General features: G+C 41.3%; 1 protein-coding gene across 1 annotated transcript in view; it reads right to left on the bottom strand.

The window, feature by feature from the left end:
- Positions 1–12561, bottom strand: part of CARD11 (caspase recruitment domain family member 11) — a 44659-nt gene extending 32098 nt beyond the window's left edge. The window contains exon 1 of the mRNA XM_058035557.1: positions 12497–12561. Within this exon, the coding sequence (XP_057891540.1) occupies positions 12497–12509 (13 nt within the window). The 5' untranslated portion in view covers positions 12510–12561. The remainder of the gene's footprint in view (positions 1–12496) is intronic.
- Between the last annotated feature and the right edge of the window lie 6266 nt (positions 12562–18827).

Raw genomic sequence — 18827 nt, 5'->3', positions numbered from 1 at the left:
TAAATGTGTAGGACATTCTTAAAACAGAAAAGGTCACACTCCATTCTTGAATACTGTCAGATAATCTCACTGTAATTCACCATGGCCCAGGAAAGTTTGAAAATACTATTTCATATAGCAGGCTATATAACGTGGTAGGAAAATAAGGCATAAACCTATATGGAGAATCACAGAATCATGGAATCTTCTGAGTTGGAAGGGACTCACAAGGGTCAGCCAGTCCAGTTCCTGGCCCTGCACAGACACCCCAATAATCCCACCCTATGCACCCCTGGAAACAATGTCCAAAGCTCCTGGAGCTCTGGCAGCCTTGGGGCCATGACCATTCCCTGGGGAGTCTGCTCAGTGCCTGACCAACACCTGAGCAAAAAACTTTTTCCTGATATCCAACCTAAACCTCCCCTGACACAGCTCCAGCAGTTACAGAATCCCACAGCTAGTAAAAACATACAAAATATAAAGAAAGAATAAATAAGAAGCAAACTCTGATAATCCTCCTTTTAAGATCAACCTTGACAAACTGCTCTAAACACATGAAAAACAACCCCGATGCAAACTGTTTACTGTTTCACAAGAGCAGCATGCACTGATTGTCATGAGAATATTATTTAATTAAATATCTTAAATACTCTGCAAAGGTATAATAGCTCCCATCTAGCTCTGTGAAAATTTACCTATCTGTATTTAGCTTTTAATTTCCAACAATTTATCCTGTTGGATCAAACACTGGCCAGTCTCCTAAAGGTGATGACTCCCAAGGTTCACACATACATTTTGCTCATTTTAGGTAAATGCATAGGTTATGTAGATAGAACAGGAATCAACACCTTGTTACTTTTTGTGACCTCTTTGTAACCATTACTTTAATATAGACTCTGATTTTAAAGAGCAGGCTGCTCTCCTGTAGCTCCACTGCAGCTGGAACAATGTCATACATACCTTACACAACCAACCCCTCACTGGAAGAGGTGAGCTCCACTCCTAGCCACAGTCTGCCACAGTCCTGGGTGCTCTGCTCATTGGCCAAATCCTTGCACCTTGCTCAGAGCTGCAGGAACATCTCGGCCAGCAGCACACAACACACACAGAGGACAACTGGATGCCGTTTGATGAGAAAAAACCTACAAAAAATCAGAGCAGCCTGGTCTAGGAAGGGTAAACCCTCTCCAGGAATCAGAAGGAGCTTGATATTTTACTCCTTGTACATGGAAATGGTTGTGCTTGTTTTATGAATAGATCTTCCCTGCTTGTGCTTTCTGGTCACCTCTTCTTGCTCTGTGCCCTCTCTTTTTTCCCCCGTGTTGTGGGACTGTGACATGCAGCTCCGGAAACCTCCACCCACCACCCTCCCTCTCAGACTCACAGCCTATATATAGCAGGCACAGAGCTGCTGGGGGCTGCCTTACTTCCCTTTTCTTCTGAACAGAGCTTGTGGGTAACTTTCAAATCTGACACCGCTGCTGAGGGAAGTCTTAGAGGAAGTGTTCTCACAGCCACGGGGAGCTGGGGGCTCTGGATGGAACAGCAAGGGGTTGAGGAGGACCTCAAACAGGTCCTTTTTTCCTGCAGAGATCCCAGCTGGGTTTCCTTAGCCATCCCCTGCCACCAAAGACCTGCAATTAAGAGCAGGAAAGCAATCTCTGCAGAACAGAGAGACAATTCACTCTCCCTCTTGCAGAAGGGCTCCTGTGAGTCACTTCTGTAGCAATCTAAAGGAAAAATGGTCTGTTTGTACATTGTCTGTCCATTATTTCTGTAGTGGTAATGTCTCCATGACCTTGTCTTGCTGTCTTGGGGAAGAGATAATGCCAAATACTTGGCAATTCTATATTTTCTATGTTCAAAGCACTGCAAGGAGGAATTAAGCATCTTCTGTTGCTCTCTCCATAACTAAGCCCATTGCTCTGATGATAGGGAATAAAATACTGTAAAGCTTTCATGTGGAAAATTTATCCCCAAAGAATTAACTAACCATGGGAAGAGACTAAACTCTGGTCTCATCAGGAAACTCTGGCTGGTTCAGTTCATGGTTAATCTGTATATTTTTTTAAAGACCAAAGAAACAAAGTCCTAAAACAGCAATAAATCTGACTATTTGTTTTCACCTAGTGTGGTTCTTGACCATGAGTCAAAGTAAAAAGAAGTATGAGAATTGTATTGAATTCTCTGCTGACTGTGGAAATAAATATTTGTGAAAATAACAACTGTAAAGTGATGCCAGAATTACATTCCATCTGTGAGCATCCCAGCCTTTAAGGATGGGCAGCTGCTGTTAAAACAACATCTACAAAACCTACCTCAAAAGCAAGACTTGCAGGATTATTTGCACCCAAACCCTGATTTTTAGACGTTTAACAGTACAGAGGGTGGTAACCAACTCAAAATCAGGGGAAGTTTGTTTTATTCTTCCAACTTATGCCTTGAAGCACAACAATTCCTTAGCACAGGCTGACAGCAAAATCATTTGCAGAACGTGCAGAAAAGGCTTTGTTTTAAATGCAGTGTTGCATTTGTGGCTGAGGTGAGGTTACACACAAGATGAGCACAAGCAAACGGCTCCCACGAGTGAGGATTGATTTCCCCTATTTCTCATTCCTGCTCTAGGGCACAGCTCATAATTAGGGTCAGATTTTCTAAGAGCACAGGTGGTATTTAGGCATCAAAATAAATGGCCAGACTTTTGCCAGCCTTGCCTTGGAGTGTGGGATAAGGTGGTGTTATGAATCACAGGGCTGCTGAGCGTTAAGCACTTTTTAAAATCAGGCCTTCCGTACATACTTAAATTAAAGTTGAATGCTTTCAAAAATCTTCTCACAACTGGAACATTCTTCAAATTCTAGGTATTGGAAAAATGGGCCTTTAAAGCTTAGTGAGGTGCTAATTTTTACATGAATAGGGAACTGCTCCCTATAGCACCTATAAATCTGGCTGGCAGCAGTATTTAAGCAGTTCTGGTTCTCTAGTGTTGTATAAACTCTGCAGCATTGCACATTCCATGGGGAAGAGGGCAGATGCTGTGTGCCAGAGCTTACCTGTGTTAATTCTAAGCTGTGAAATAAATATTTTGCTAGCTAACAGGTAATGACAAACACTGCAGATGCATCAATCTCTTCTCAGCATATTGTCTCCAGCCACAACTGAGATTCTAAGAATTAAATGGAATCTTAAGCTTTGAACCCTCTGAAACATAATAAAAGAAGGGTTCTTTTTACATGACTTTCTACAAGGAATGAAAACAAATTTATTTTTTTTATGCTCAAAAGCTAATACAGTGTAGAAACTGTATGAGGTTTTAGATTAGACTCTCCTTTCATCATTAGTTGCTCTATTTATCTTTTTTTTTCAAAGCCGGTGAGTTCAGCCTTGCAGAATCCATGCTGCTGACTCAGCTAACTGAGCCAAAACTCATAAAAATCTATTTTAAAAGGGTCCAATGATTTTATTTTCTAATCATAAATATGAAATTTAATTAGCATCTCATTGCTAACGAAGTCACCATGGAAGACAAGACTGAGGAATTAGGCACAGGAGTGGAACATCAAGCATAAGACAAAGCAACAGTTATGTGGGAGCCAGTTTAACTCCTGCTTTTCTCCACTCCTGTTTCAGATTTTTTAAGAATGATGGGATGTTTTTACAGGTTTCTGGCTCTGACAGCAAGGCCCGTCTCTCCTCTCTGTGGCAGCAATGACTCCATCATGTGAAATACCAAATAACAGCAGATAAGGGTCACTCTGGATTAGAAAAGGAAGCAAGGCAGAGCAAGTTGGATCTGAATTCAAAATCCTGTTTTGTCATAAGCTACTCAGGTCAGCAAGTGTTTCAAATCCTGTAAAAGCAATAGACTCATCAAATGAGAAAAGAACTCTCATTATTCTCCAGGGTACTGCAAACATCAGAAAGATTAAAGGAATGTTTTTAAATGAAGCATATGGAGAATTTAAAAAGCTCTTCAAGTAGGAATGTGTCCAGCCTTTTCATTACTAGCAATTTTAGAAGCTGTGTCCCAGGCTGACATCAGCACTGAGGTCAGCATTATTGGGTGGAATTCTGTCAACTGGGAGCGTCCTCTGCCACCTTCTCCGTGATCTCTGGAGAGCTCAGGAGCTCTTGCTCTGGCTTCACTCTCCCAGGTGGGCAGGAGGAGTTCCACAAGTGCCTGTCCCTGCACAGCAGCACAGCCACCTGGGCTGGAGGCAGGGACAGGAGCTCTCCTGGTGCCCCCCTCGGTGCCCCAGTGAGGAAGCACAGAACACAGAACACACAGGACAGGGGACCATGTGAGCAAATGCTGTGGGACAGCTCTGCAAGGGCTGGGGAACTGCAGTAACCACAAAGCTGTGTGTGCTTTCTCCCCACACTCACACTGACATTGTTCACAGCAATCAGTGTGGGAGGAAGTGTTTACAGGACCTTTCCTGAGAGCGACTAATCATTAATAATTCCTGGATTGCTAGAAGAGCTTCAGCAGTAACTCTGTGAGTGGGCAAGTCCCCTGGGTGCTCTCAATGACAACATTCTCTGGGGTAAAAAGGAGTTGATCAGAGGTGGTCCTGGTTACTTTTATACATCAGGACAGTTTCATATCACTGTTACATTATCGGTCACTTGCAATAGCCAAGAGCCACACCCTGACTTGTTAATACCAACACTGACTGGGGCAACACTGCCCATTTTATCACCACTGCTGGTTCTGAGCTGAGTGGTGGAGTTGAGGTGAACTGAGCAAGGACCAACAGCCTTCTTCAAACAATGGATGCATAGTCCTTTGAGTGGTGATGGATGTCTCTGTAAATGAGACTTATCCCAGTTCAAATTCCTGAAATAACTCTGTTTCTTTCTAGTATTTATGATGACACTTATTCTAGCAAAGAAAAAAGAGGGAATGAAACTTTCTCACTCCACAGTTGGAGGGTCTGAAAGGGATAATTCTGGTAAAGCATATTTTTAAAGAACAAGGCAAGCTTAAAGCAATGGCCATATGCTCCTTTTGGACTCTTATATGCAAACTTTTAGCACTTAGCCAAAAATATTGCTGTTCCTTTTCAGGACAGAATGCTCCAGCTGGTGGCTCAGAATCCACATTCAACCACTCAGTAGTTTTCCTCTGGAGGAAATAAGGATTGCTGGTTTGGGCAGCAAAAGCTGTTCCGTTTCTCTTGGGCTTGTGTAAGGCCAAATTCAAGGTAGAGCAAATTTCTGGTCTGAGGTTAGAGAGTTCACTGCCTCCACATGAGGAGAGATGAGAGGTGGGCAGGAACCACTTCTAGACACAGACAACATATTGCAGGATGCCAGGATGTGGCATTGGCCAGCCCACAGAAGCTGATGCTCTGAGCTGCCACCAGCACAGCAACCTGGACAACCTGGATTGCTACAAACAGCTGTGTGTGCAGCATTCTCCACAAGAGAAAAGAACTGGAAGAATATCCCAAATGAAAATCTGACTTTGTTTAGAGCATGCTAAAGCACAATGGCCTGTCTGTTTCCAGGCAGGTTTGTTTTCATTTGCTGTGCCTTGTGCATTGCTTCACCTCCCTCTGTCACAAACTGGAGGTGAGTGATGCTTTCAGCTCTAATATCTGCTGGACAGAGAGGAATTTGCCAGATGCCTTCTCTCACTTGATGAGACTCCCATGCATGGGCTGGGAATCAGAATCAGAGAGGAGAAGGAAAGGAGATATTGAACAAGACAAGTGAGGGGAGTCAGACTAACAGGTCAGGCTGAGGGGAGGGAGGACTTGGGATGTTCTGTGAGGACCAAAGGAGCAGTAACAAACCACTCTCTGCCTTTTCTCATGCTCTTTCCTCACCATATTTGAATGTTCAAATAATCATTTCTACTGTTCAGTCCCTTTGTGCAGACTCCACTTGAAGCACTGATGGCGTTGGCTATTTAACAGCCAAAATTTCTAAATGCATTCAAGATTTCTAATACTATCCTGCTCAAGTAGCTTTGGATTTCTGCCCTATTATCATGTTGCAATGATGCAGTTGTAATGAGTTTACATTTTTCTGCATTGCAGCACATACTACAAGGTATCAGCAGCTTGTCACTGAATCCACAGCCTTTAAAGGGGCATTCAAATTCTGATCACTTCTGCCTCAGACCAAGCATTTTCCAGTTGTTCCTTGCAGGTGGAATATTCTTCCTGATATTGTATTCTCACATAGCTTCTAAGGCCAATCTGGAGGCAGCCCTGCTCTCCCAGGTGTGCAGCCTTGCTGGGCAGTGATTCAGTGAAGGTGCTGCTGTCAATAGTGTTTAATCCAGCAAAACTGCCTGGATGCTGCTCTCAGTATGGATATGGATGAGTCACAAAAACACCATTCTGCAGTGTAACACTCCATATGAAAATATTCAAGTATCACTTTTCCTTCAGGCCACAGACTTGCGGATTAAAAAACCCAACAGATTCAGCCTTTCCAGCCTTTCGGGAAATGTAAAATTCCTTCACTTTTTTTTTAACAACTGAAGCAAGAGAAAAACACATTGTTTTCAATCCTGACATAAAAGTTTAAACATTTTTTGTTTCATGCTACCCTGGTATCTTTCAGGGCATAAATTGCTAAAAAAGAGAGAATAAAAGACAGAAGGAAATTAAACCTTCTAAAATAAAATTTGCCAGTCTTGGGTCTTTCTGAAAAATATGTAACTGGAAATACAGGAATATGGTACTGTAAGAATGAAGCACAAAAGATTCTTAAAGAATTAAAGATTCTTAAAGAATTAAATTTTGGGACTTATCCTGACTTCCTTTGGCAGGAGCTGTGAAGGAGCAGTAGCAGTATGGGAGCAGGGAAGAATCTTACCTTAAGCTTGTTTTTTTCCCTCAGGAAAAATATCAGCTCAGCAATAGTAAAGAATGCGGGAAAAATTGATGGAATTTTCTATTTTCAGTCATTGGAAATCATTAGCGAAAAGAGTTTGATGATCTCACTAACTACCTCATTATAAACTACAAAAACCATATGGAACGTAAACTACCTTCACATGGTGCTCAGAGACATGATTTAGTGCTGCACTTGGCAGTGGTGGGTTAACAGTTGGACTCAATGACCTTAAAGGTCTTTTCCAACCTAAATAATTCTGCGATTCAGAAAAAGCCAAGCAATGAGATGCAGGAAGCAGATGCTGGATAGACACTGTGACTTGTTATTGTAAAAAACATGAAACTGCCAGCAGGGAGGAAAAGTTCTTTTAAATACAGACTCCATGCAATGGACCAGTTTGGTCAGTGAGTACTGCAGGTCACTGGTATTTGGATTGAGTTGTTAAAAGCCAAAAACCTTCAAATGATCTTACAAATGTGATAATTTTACAGTTCATGATCAAAGTTTCAATCATTATTTCCACTGTAGTTTGGAAATGTACTTGGTGTAAAAAGACTTGAAACAGCCTTTGGGTGTTTTCCCAGTTTCATCAGGATTCAGAATCCCCAGAGGGAAATATTTGATAGCTGCCTTTATTAGTGTTTCAAATCTTGGAGGAACTTATTTTTGTGCTCAAATATATTAAATGTATGTAACAACCTATTAAGTATACTCAGACTGATTTCAAGTATGGGCACAGCCAGATTGGAGATGCTTCTATAAGTTTAGAGCTATAAAATTTAAGTGGAAACAATTCTTCAGCTGCTAATGACAACCATGTATGTACTGCTATCATACAGCTTCTGCATGCAGATGGAAGAAATATCCTTATCTCACTTTAAACAGAAACCTTATGCTAGAATTGAGCATCTCAATTACAACCTGAGGAAAACTTTCCAGCAAAACCCAGTGCTCAGACGGCCAGTGGGAATCCTTTCCTTGGCTACACTGAAGCTGATTCCTTCCCTGAACTCCAAAAATCAGGGCTGACTTTACCAAGTACCTGTGTGTAAGGCCAAGCTGGCCTCAGGGACCAGAACAAACACATCCCTTAATGCAACACCAAGTTACTTCACACAGAGAAATTCACTGAGGCAACAATTACTACAAATAACATCACACACACAGCTGTATATACATTTATCCTTTTGACAAAACCAGAATGTTACAGCATTTCATTTGACATTTCTGACAGATTTCCAGTGGGATTTGGCAAATTTCTTTCCTTTTTTTGAGCTGCTAAACAGATTCACTGAAGTAGACAGCATTAGAAAGTAATGCCCCATGCAGCCCTGAAGATAAAATAGGTTTTGCAGGACTAACATAACAGGAATATTCTCCTCACCACATGTTCAGCACTGGGAGCAGACAGTGAACAACATGTTGCCAGTTTTGGGTGCTATTAGTAACGTGTGTTTGCTTTTTGTATATGAAAGCAAAAGTTCTTACGCAAAAGTTCTTCCTTGTGGAAGAGGTTTTACAGCAACTTCTGCGAGCCAGAGAGAAGTTTGATAAGAGGATCCATGTTTACCACTGAAAGAATTTTCTACCAAGGTTGTTGACATAGAAACCAAGAAAGAAAGAAGGATAAATAGAGAAACCTGCAACTGCCTGTTCCAATAAGCACTTTGTCTCTCGTGACCAAGGAGTAAAGTGTAAACTTATGAGTTTTGTAAGAATGTATAAAAAGCATGCACACTATAATAAAGAGTTTGAAGTCTTCTGAAAATGGAGTGTGTCATTCTGTATTGTCTCCATCTCAACTACAACACTTACTCACTGGTAAAATGTTACATGTAGATCACTAATCTTGGGAGTTCATGTCACTCCCAAACAATTGCCCTTCCTAGAGCCCAAATATTTGGCAGAAGGTTATGAAGGGAGGTGTTTTAAATCAAAGTTCAGAGGAGGCTGTGCTTAACTCAGTGTGCAAACCTCAGCCAAGGGAATCCGCTGTCCAGAGCTGGGACACTGTGACAGAGAATCTGGCAGAGCTGCTCTTCTGTCTAACTGCACTTTAAACAGCCTGGCACTGCATTCTCCTCTTGCCTAGGAGGAGCAGCAGTGAGAGGGTGATATAGGGAGAGAATACAGACTGAAGCAGCAGAGACAACGAAGCTTTTATCACTCATTGGATGGGTGCCACAGACACCAATTATATACATTTGACAGCAACCATTATAATTCCAGAGTCCTTGAACAAATCACAAGCAGAAAGGTTACCTTCCTGAAAATGCTCATTGCCATTAAATAAGTGACCCAGACTAGAGGATGAAGGCAGCACTTAAGAAAAAATTTGGGGAAAGGGTAGAGATGGAGAATATTATTACATGTAGACCTGTAAAACCCCATCATTTGTTCTGAAAAAGGAATTGCAGATTCACTGCAGATACTGGATTACAGTGTCTGTGAGTGCAAATCCTACAGACAGCAGTGGCAAAACTGCTGAGACAAAAGACAAAGAATTTTTCTCTCATATAAGGGGTGAGACTTGACCAAACTTGGTGGGGTTTATGGTTTTACCCTTCAGTTTGAAAATCACAAGGCATACTTCCATATTTCTTCTAAAGTTTAGATTGCTGCGGAGGATACTGCCAAAGAAAGCTGCCATAGGTCAAACTCCACCATCACTTACACAACTTAATGACCATATCTAAGTGAAAGATTTGTATTTCATGAAAGATGCATTTCAATATCAAAGAGAGAGTTAAGCCATCTGCTAACAAGTGGGTAGCTAAGGATCTCTATAAATTTCATCCTCTGTGAGCAATCATCCCATATATCTATCAGATAAAAACTTTTACCAAGCAACTGTACAGAAACCAAGGTCATTTGGTGAATGGCATTCTGGTATCTCCAGCATATCCAGTTATTTGGGATTCACCCTTCTAGAGAAGGTCCAAATTGACTTTAACTGTAAAAGATACAGGGAGGCAGATGGCTCCTCCTTCTCCCCCACATTGAAAGTTTATTAAGAAAGTTTATTACTCAAGTTGATTTAATTAAGAGTTAAATCTAATTGAAAGGAACTATTTGCATAAGAACGGTGAGTCAAACACATGATTCTGAATTTCTGTTCTGGGGTTAGCTCTCTTGGTACAGCAATTTCCTGAGGAGGATAGAAAGTTTCCAGGCTCTTTCCTGCTGAAATTTCTCCTCTGCTAGACACATGATTCAAGAAACTGGACACAGACAAACACAAAAATAAAATTTCTGTCTCCAGGTCCCCTTACAAATGTTACAACACACCTTTAAAATGTCCATTTTAAACTCAACACAAGCGAACTATATGAAGCAAAAGGAAAAGAAGGGAGGAAGAGAGAGAGAGAAGAGAAATTGTCTCAGCCAATTTATTTATGGGAGCCTTTACAAAAAGTACCAGTAATAGGGGCAAAAAATACTGATGAAACAAGCCACAAAATCCAAAAGTTTTGTAGAATGACTCAAAGGAATACAAATGCTGTTCCCATCACAAGATGAGTTGCAACAGAGTAAGAAAGAGTCATATTAGACCTGAATGTATAAAATGAGCGTCTCTTATTTTATTGTTCTAGGCTTTTGCAAGATCCAAAAGGCAAAGGTATTTTAATGTAACTGTTTCTGTATTCAGAAGAGAATGCTCACAGCTCAAAGGCCACAGTTTCTAGCTCTGAATCAGAAAGGATATCTTATAATTGCAAACATAAAAATTTAAGCTCCTTTCACTCATAAGGAGATGGACAATTTCAGAAAGCCAGACAGATTGCTAAGAGAATTCTCTCACATAATAATTCTCTTATTAATTCAGCTGAGTTTAATAAGTGAACCTTATTCTGTTCCCAAAAGACCACACCAGAACATCCACAGAAATAAATCTTCAGTCTCAATAGTCCTGCTCAAGAAGGTGAGGCTAAGAGGCTTTGTCAAAGAATTGCACTTATTTGTCACATCTGATTCAAAGCATACAAATTTAAGCAAGGAATAATACCAGATATTGTCCTTGGATGCAGTTTTTAGCCATGTCTGATCTTGGTGACTCACCAATATGTCTGGTAGAAAAGACATGAGCTGTTTCCAGATCCTAGGAGCAAAGTTACTGCCACTACAGCATTGGAGATGAGAACCACTACATTTGGGACTTGGAGTCCCATAGGAATCAAAAGGACAAAAACTACATCAGTGTGAGATCAGAAATTCTGCTGTGGGGCAGGAATTCCAGAAGTTTATTAAGTTTAGTAAAAAGATTAATGAACAACTAGAACTATTTTTTACAGTTCTCCAAAGGCATTTTTTATTGTGCTCTCCCATTTTTTCATCTACCTCCAGTCCCACCACTAAGCTCTTTCTCTGCTCAGGTTGCATATTCTGCAGGGGGAAGAGGAGCTGAGAGACTTCAATACTTCCTCTGGTTTCCCTGCAGACTGGCAGCAGGTATCCTAAAGCAGCAGTGCAAGCCCAGCTGCATCAGCAGTTCCTCCCAGTTTGAATGCAATATAAAGATAAAAACAGATAGAGAAACCTGGTGGAGAGTTGTGGTAAGGAGGTAGGAAGGAGTGGGATGGCAGAAAGAGAAGGGATAGAATACCCAAAGTCAGGGCAGGCTCTATTTGAGAGTGGAAAGCAAGACAAAGGGGTTACAGGTATTAGAAAATGCTGTTTGTGAGACAGAAAGAAACAGAGAGAGGATGGCAGTGGTTATTTGTTATGAATGACTAAATATGAGTGTGATCATTGGAAGGAAGCTATGCAAGTGTAAAAGTCTCCTATGTTGGGATGCATTCCCAAAACTTTAAATATGTAAATCCTGCACATGTCCATGGAAGGGAATGAGAGGACTAAGAGATGTGTGTGTGCAAGGACAGCCCAGTGGAGAGGCAGCAGCTCTCACAAAAGGATCTTGCCATGGCAGCAAACACAAGAGAGAGGGGATGGAGCAGGAAGTGGGAGTGCATGTGTGAAGCTGGAGGAACACCAGGAAAGGGGAACACAAGAGCAAGAAGGAACTGACAGAGGGGAGGGAGAGATTAGGGACTTGAGGGACGATGTACAGTCTATTGCACAGGCACAAAAGAAGGTACAGGCAAAGGAAAGGAATGAAGAAGGGAAATATTTGTCACACAGAAAATACTCTTGATTGCATAAAAAGGCATAAAAAGATGGTGAAAAAGATAAGAAGAAATAGACATGGTTGAGAATAGAAAAAAAGGAAGTGAGAAGAACAAATAAAAAGAGGAAGAAAACGAATAAGAAAGATTTTTCTAGTTAACAGAAAGCATAAATCTCAGTGAAGAGATTTAAAGAAAGGGCTAGAGCACAACAAACTATGGGTAGAACCAGAAATACTCTGGAGAGCAGTGCTGATGATCAGTCCTTCATCTCCCCTCTCCAGACCTCCATATCAACTCTCTTTCCCCGTGCACATTTGCACCTCCAGCTACAGCCTCTGTGCCTCCCTCAACCCTGGGCTCCAAGGATCGGCGCACGCCGAGTACCAGAGCTGAGGAGGGCAGGGAAAGCACAAATGGAACCATTTTCAAAGAACCTTTTGAATATCAATGCAAAGAAGGTGAAAGTGGAACTTTCAGTGATCAGAGCTGTGGAAGGCAGCAGGGAGGTGAGCTGCTCTGGCAGCTGCTCTCCTTACCTTGGGTGCTCATGAGTGACCGGCTGTCTGGCTGCAGCTGCTGCAGGCTGCACTCTCTACGTCTCTCGCCTCCATGCAATTGTCAGCGTCTCTCCAGGATTCCTGGAGAGGTTATTTGTGCACTGCAGCTGTTGAAAAGTAAAGAAAAAACAAGGAGTAAAACACCCCCTAGCCCCAAAAGTACAGCAGTTTCAGGAGAATCAGGAATGAAGGAGGTTGGGGCACTGGGGGCAGAACGAGCAAAAAGCCACACAGAAAGTAAGAAAAAGTGTGTCAGAGACTGGGAGGGGCGGAGAAGGAAAATGCAAAGATCTGACAGGAAACCAGACTATAAATCTGCTTCGGGTTGAAAAAAACACATTCTGCTCCCCAGCAATAGGGCCTGTTTGCAAATGACTCTGCAGGCAGGTGACAGCAGAGCCCTGTGACACCAGGCAAGCAAATCGGGAGGAACTGCTGCCCCTTCCCCAGGAGGAGCAGTGGGCAGAGGTGGCAGCACTGACGCCCAGCTCAGGCACAAGAAGCAGCCTGTCTGCACTGCCTCACTTCCAGCTGCACACACTGCCAGGGCATGTTTTCCTGGGGCACAAGGAGATGTGCTTAATGCCAGTCTGGCTGGTGCTGTGCTCCTCCCAGCACAGGGCAGCAGCCCTGGTGTCTCAGGGCACTTGCTGGTAGAAAGCAGGTGGGAGAGAAAAAAGAATGAAGGAACTGAAGAAAACAGAGTTTCAAGAACAACAGTTCCAGGTAGAAGGAGTTCTGGGTTTTCCCAGATTTCAAAGGTTTTTCATTAAGCATCTATTTTATTAATAGCTCCTTTTGCTGAAAAGGTAGTCAACAAGATTTACTTTATGCATCAGATGATTTTACAGTTGTAGGATGCTTTAAAGAACATGTTTTCCAAAGGGAGTGTTTGCTGACACAAAGAAGCTGCAGTATCTTGTATTGCTTCAATGCTGGATTCCAGGCTTAAGGCCAACATGCAAACCCAGCCCCTGGTGGGTCTCACAGAGGAATTCTTGCTGCAATCAAGAGCCCCCCTGCAGCCAAACCCCCCAGAGCAAAGTCACCCAGTCCCTGCCCTTGCTGTTCTCTGGGTCCTGCAGGACCAGGAGTCACCAGCACTTCTAGAAACATCCTTTGGTGCTCTGCCTCACTGCTGAGGGATCCTGAGCCTGAACCCCTTGGGTGGTGTGCTGGCTCTTGTACAAGGCACAGGTACAGCTCTGCTCCTCACACCCAAGGTTTCACCTTTACACTGGGCAGATGTGCAGAGGTGAAGCCTCACTGGAGTCAGGTCCTGGGTGTGTTAGGGACAGAGAGAACCCTTAAAGAAAGGATGAATAATAAGGATGTCAGTGTGCAAGAGTGACTGCAAAGGTCACCAGTCCAGGTATAAGTGCAAACACATCAAATTACAGGAACAATAACAGGGGTTTCAGCAGAGTCACCCACAGGTTTTGCTGTCTGGATTACCTTCTGCTACCTCATGATTTTTGCAAGGTTCAGTTTTTCTTTCAGGGTGACTAGAAAAAAAACAACTATGTATGTATGGGCATGAATATCTGTTTATTTCCTGAGACAAAACAACAGAAATAAAATCAGAAATACTAGAAAAATAAGCATAAGCAACCTACAATTGATAATTTAGGAATGTGTGTGGGGGGAAAACATGGTGACAGTAGTGGAGGGAGAAAATAAGAAAGGAAAAAGTATTTGGTAGAGAATAAAGAAAAACATAACAAATGGAAAGTAAGTATAAAAGAACAGTGGAAAAACTGTCAAAGGATAGAGCGGCATCAAAGAGCAGAATAGAGGAAGTGAGGTGATACAGTGAAAAGAAGAAATGTAAAGAAAATAGAGAAAACACATGGCTCAAAGTCTTGCTACAATAACACATAAAGTGTTCTCACCAAACTGAAAATCTGAAGCCTGAAAAAATTGTGAGGGTGCTCTGCTCCAATTGTCCCTTATTTTTTCTCTAACTTCGCATGTTTGTAACTGCACCTGGACTGGTGAGGGTCTAAGTTTATCCATAGGATCATTCAGAAAGGGATCTGGAAGCAATTCTAATTTTCTATATCAAGAACTCAAAGATAAAGGAAGGCAGGAATTTCTGTCTCCTGTTGAGCAATAGCAGAACTTTTGCTACCCCCTCTACCAATTATTTTTCCAGTGAGGACTACATTGTGATGTGTTACTTATATTCTTGTGCAACTTTACCAAAATTCACTGCTGAACAAACTTGGAGCTGCATGTGACAAGGTGCAGGAAAACCTCCTGCTTTGAGCACTCAAAAATCTCACCATGTAACAACTGCACAGATGAGGTTCTGCAGTTTCTGACTGGGGGAAAGTCTGTGAAACTTTGGGTTAAAACTGTGAAATAGAGCTACAAGAATGATGGCTTACAATTCTTCCATCAAAACCAATACAAGGCACTTTTGAGTTGAGCTTTCTGCTGCTTTCACAGAGGAAGCTGATTTGTGCATGCAACAGAGGAACCATTTTAAGCACAACCAGAGAAACTAACTCTGCTGGCAGGAGGCTTTGTGGCTTCACTTCAATTTTAAAATCACAGATATTCCACACATAGTTCCTAACCTGAAAGGAAAAACATGTGAAAAATTCAAATCAAAACTCACAAAGTCTCATTACAGCTTTCTCCTTCTCTCCTTGATTTCTTCAGCAAACAAGGTATCAGGCAGCACACTCTGAAACTGCCCTACAAGCAAGGGGTTAGGTATCATTTGTTCCTGTTCCTGCTTTTGCTTTGTTTAATGCTGTAGATTACAAACAGATCAAAAACTACAGTAACTGTTTTAAAGAAGATGCCACATTTCCCTGCATTAAAGTGACACCACAGAGATGAAGCAATTATCCAGCAAAACCTGAGCAGCTTTAAGGAATCTATCAGAGAAATCAAAGAACCTAAAATTCTCATAGTCATAAAGGGTTTACTGGCAAACTGAGATTAGCTGAGCAGGATACAGTCATCAATCACAAAGCCACATGTAACTGAGTATCAACTCTCTTTTAAAAGAGTTTAAATCTTAATCCCAGTTTTCAGGTGTAAAAAATTCTCTCAAGCTATAAAAAATTGTTATAGTGAGGCTGCAGTTCCTCGAGGCTGGCAGACTGCAGTTATGTGTTTCACACAATGTAAGTGTAGAAAATAATTATGTTCTATTAGGCAACCAGAAAACATAAAAAACTTCAGATGTATCACCTAAAATACAGCAAAAAGCTGCAGAGTTTGAACCAGGGGCTTTCCTCACCCAAATTCATGGTCTAGCAGCCTGACTGGTAGTTCTAAACAAGAAACATTCCTTTTTTATTTTTAGTTTTTTGGGGGTGAGAAAAAAGAATTGCCTTAAAAAGACACCCGTTCTCTGTCCTCTGATTCTTTTTTTGTAATAATGATAATTTAAGAAATTTCACTGGAACTTTCAGTTTAACAAGCTGTCCAGCTAAGAGTTAACAATAAACAATACTTTTTTTTGTTATTGGTATTTGTTAGGGCTTCTCAGATTTCTTTCATTAAACTTGGTGCAGGAAACAATAAATTGCACTTCTGTTTTCAAAGGAACTCCTCTCACCTGAAACCCCCTGGAAGGACACACCTGGTATGTTTGCTGTCTTCCTCTTTCCCAGAGACTTCAGAAAGAAATGGTATATTTCATTCCTTCCAGTTGGTCTAATTCTGCAGGATCTAAGCCCTGGTGGTACAACCTGAACAAGGCTGCATTTTAAATCCTTTGGTGGTGCTGTACCTTCCCTTCGTCCCTGCTTTTGGATTCGTTGCATAAAAAGCCAGCAAAATTTCAAGGTAATTCTATTAGGTGATCAAACAGTGGAGAAGATTTTGAATTTTATATATTCCTCCCCGTTTTTGCTGGCCTCCCACACATTTTGCCCATGGGTGACTTTCATACCAGAACATCATTATTGGGGTCTACAGGGAAAGTTTCTCTCCTTTCTCCTTCTGTCTGTCCCACAGGAATCCCATATGCTTCCTATGGGAATAAACTTCCCTCGGTGTAAGGTTCTCCTTGTGCACCACAATTTCTTATAGGAGGTGTTTTTAAAGACATGACTCATCAGCTCTAAGACAGAGCTGAAGCTACTGAACTTTAAATATCTGCAAACTGAAGAGTTAAAAAAATCAGCATTTGGAAGTACAAAACACTAAAATGTCCAGCCCTTAATCTGCTCCTCCTTTTTCTTCTGTTCCCTGCCCCTCCCAAGAGAGCCATCCCAGCCCATGAGGAGACTGCCCTTGACTCCTTATCAGTGTAACAGTCCTGAAAATCCCTGGATACCAGAAAGGCATTTCACAAACTACTGATTTGAGAACTTATATATTGCATTTCTCCTGCATGCCTGAGCACAGCAGCACCGTATATATTGTTAACACAACCCTTCCAACTCCTTAGAGCAGAGAAACAGAAGTATTAAATATTTTCCCCGTTTTACATATTTTATGTTATCAGCCTTGCTCAACTATCCTTAGAGACTATCACTCTTACTTAAGGATGCTCACAATTTATCATTTTTCTCTGGAGATCTGACTTCCAGAACAGAAGTATTTCCCTATTCAATTCACCAGCCTGTGCATAAGCAGCTGTTAGTGTTCATCTGCCTTTTCTAGGCATTAACATCAAAAATGCCCCTTGATCTTAAAAAGTGACACACAGTGTGGTTTCTTTAACACCTTTGGGGGTAATGGTTTAAATCCAGCAGGGAAATGTTCTCATCTATAGGTTTATGATACACATTTAAACAGTGTTTCAATTGCCTCAACTATGAAATAAGATGACAGCCAAACATATATCAGAGGGGAACAGAGAGCATAAAATTCCCTCTTTCATTTGACAGTGTGGGGCTTACATGGTTTTGCACAAAATGTACAGTCCCTGTCAAGTTTGACAGTATTATGGGATCTATCCCAGTCACCTGCCAGCATATTCACCCAGTGTGGAAAATTTGGGCTCCAATCCATTCTGGGATCTGGGTTCACAATCCATGGCACAAAAGACCAGCCCTGCACTGAAGTAAAGAACCCAGACCTCAGGTTTTGATAGGAAAAAGGGGAATAGCTTTAAGCTGAAAGAGGGTAGATTTAGATGGGATATTGGGAAGAAATTCCTCCCTGTGAGGGTAGTAAGGCCCTGGCTCAGGTTGTCCAGAGAAGCTGTGGATGCCCCATCCCTGGAATTGTTCCAGACCATGTTGGGCAGGGCTTGAAGCAGCCTGGGATAGTGGGAGGTGTCTGTCCGTGGCAGAGGGTGGAACACGATGTGCTTTAAGGTCTCCAACCCAAAGCAGTCTGGGATTCTACAGCTCTGGGATTCTATGACAAATTCTGCCCCTTCTTGAAGCCAAAGGGAGGAAAGCTCCAGACTCTCTGATGCTCTCTCCAGAAGAGTCAGAGTTAATGGAGTTGTTCTTCCACCTGTTCTCTTTCCCTTACACTTACATGATTCATCAAAATTGGGCATGAGCCATAGCTCAGGTGCTTGTGCTTTTCCATATGTTCTTAATTACATGTCCACAGGGCTTAAAATCCAAGGATCTTTAAACCTTCCAGACAAATGATTTAGTTTCACAGCAATCAATGAGTTATATATTCATATCCATCCTTAGTGGATGATGAGACAAAGTATTGGAGAGGTAAAAATGGAATATTTCCTCTCCCATACAAGTGGTAAAAATAGTTCTTTCACATAGTTCAGTATTTTGGTGTATTTAAAAAAAAGCAAAAAACAACAATGCCACAACAACTGAAAAAATTTGAGATCAAGGCAGACACTTCTAAACCAATATTTTTTTCTTAAACTAAAGAGGGACAGGAATAAATTCAACCACTATTATTGAAAAAAAAAATTCAGATCATTGTCACCACAACAAATACTGGAAAAAATTATTTTAGTTCAACAACTTCTGTTAAAATTTTTTTCTAAAGAAATTAATCAGTCTCATATCTCACCTTTTGCTTAAAGCACAAAGTCATCTTTCCCCATTTATGTGATAGTAGCACTGTCAATATCTATTCTGAATATTAGACTGAAGGACTTAACATATCTGGAATCTAAAGGATAATCTATCAAACTTGAAATTTAGTAGATGCCAGGAGAGGTGAGTTACTTGTTTTTGTTTGTTTGTTTTAAATTGGAAATGTTTCTTGTCTTCTTTATAGGTCAGCATTTATTCCAATTAAAAGTATGCATATTTTAATAGAGACAAATTAAAAATAACTGCACAACTTTAATGGCTTACATTTTTCAACATTTTATCTTTTTGAATCTATACAGATTCTTTGAAAGGTCAGG

Source organism: Melospiza georgiana, chromosome 16 (genome assembly GCF_028018845.1).
Source record: "Melospiza georgiana isolate bMelGeo1 chromosome 16, bMelGeo1.pri, whole genome shotgun sequence".
Taxonomy (NCBI): domain Eukaryota; kingdom Metazoa; phylum Chordata; class Aves; order Passeriformes; family Passerellidae; genus Melospiza; species Melospiza georgiana.
This window is presented reverse-complemented; position numbering and strand designations above follow the sequence as displayed.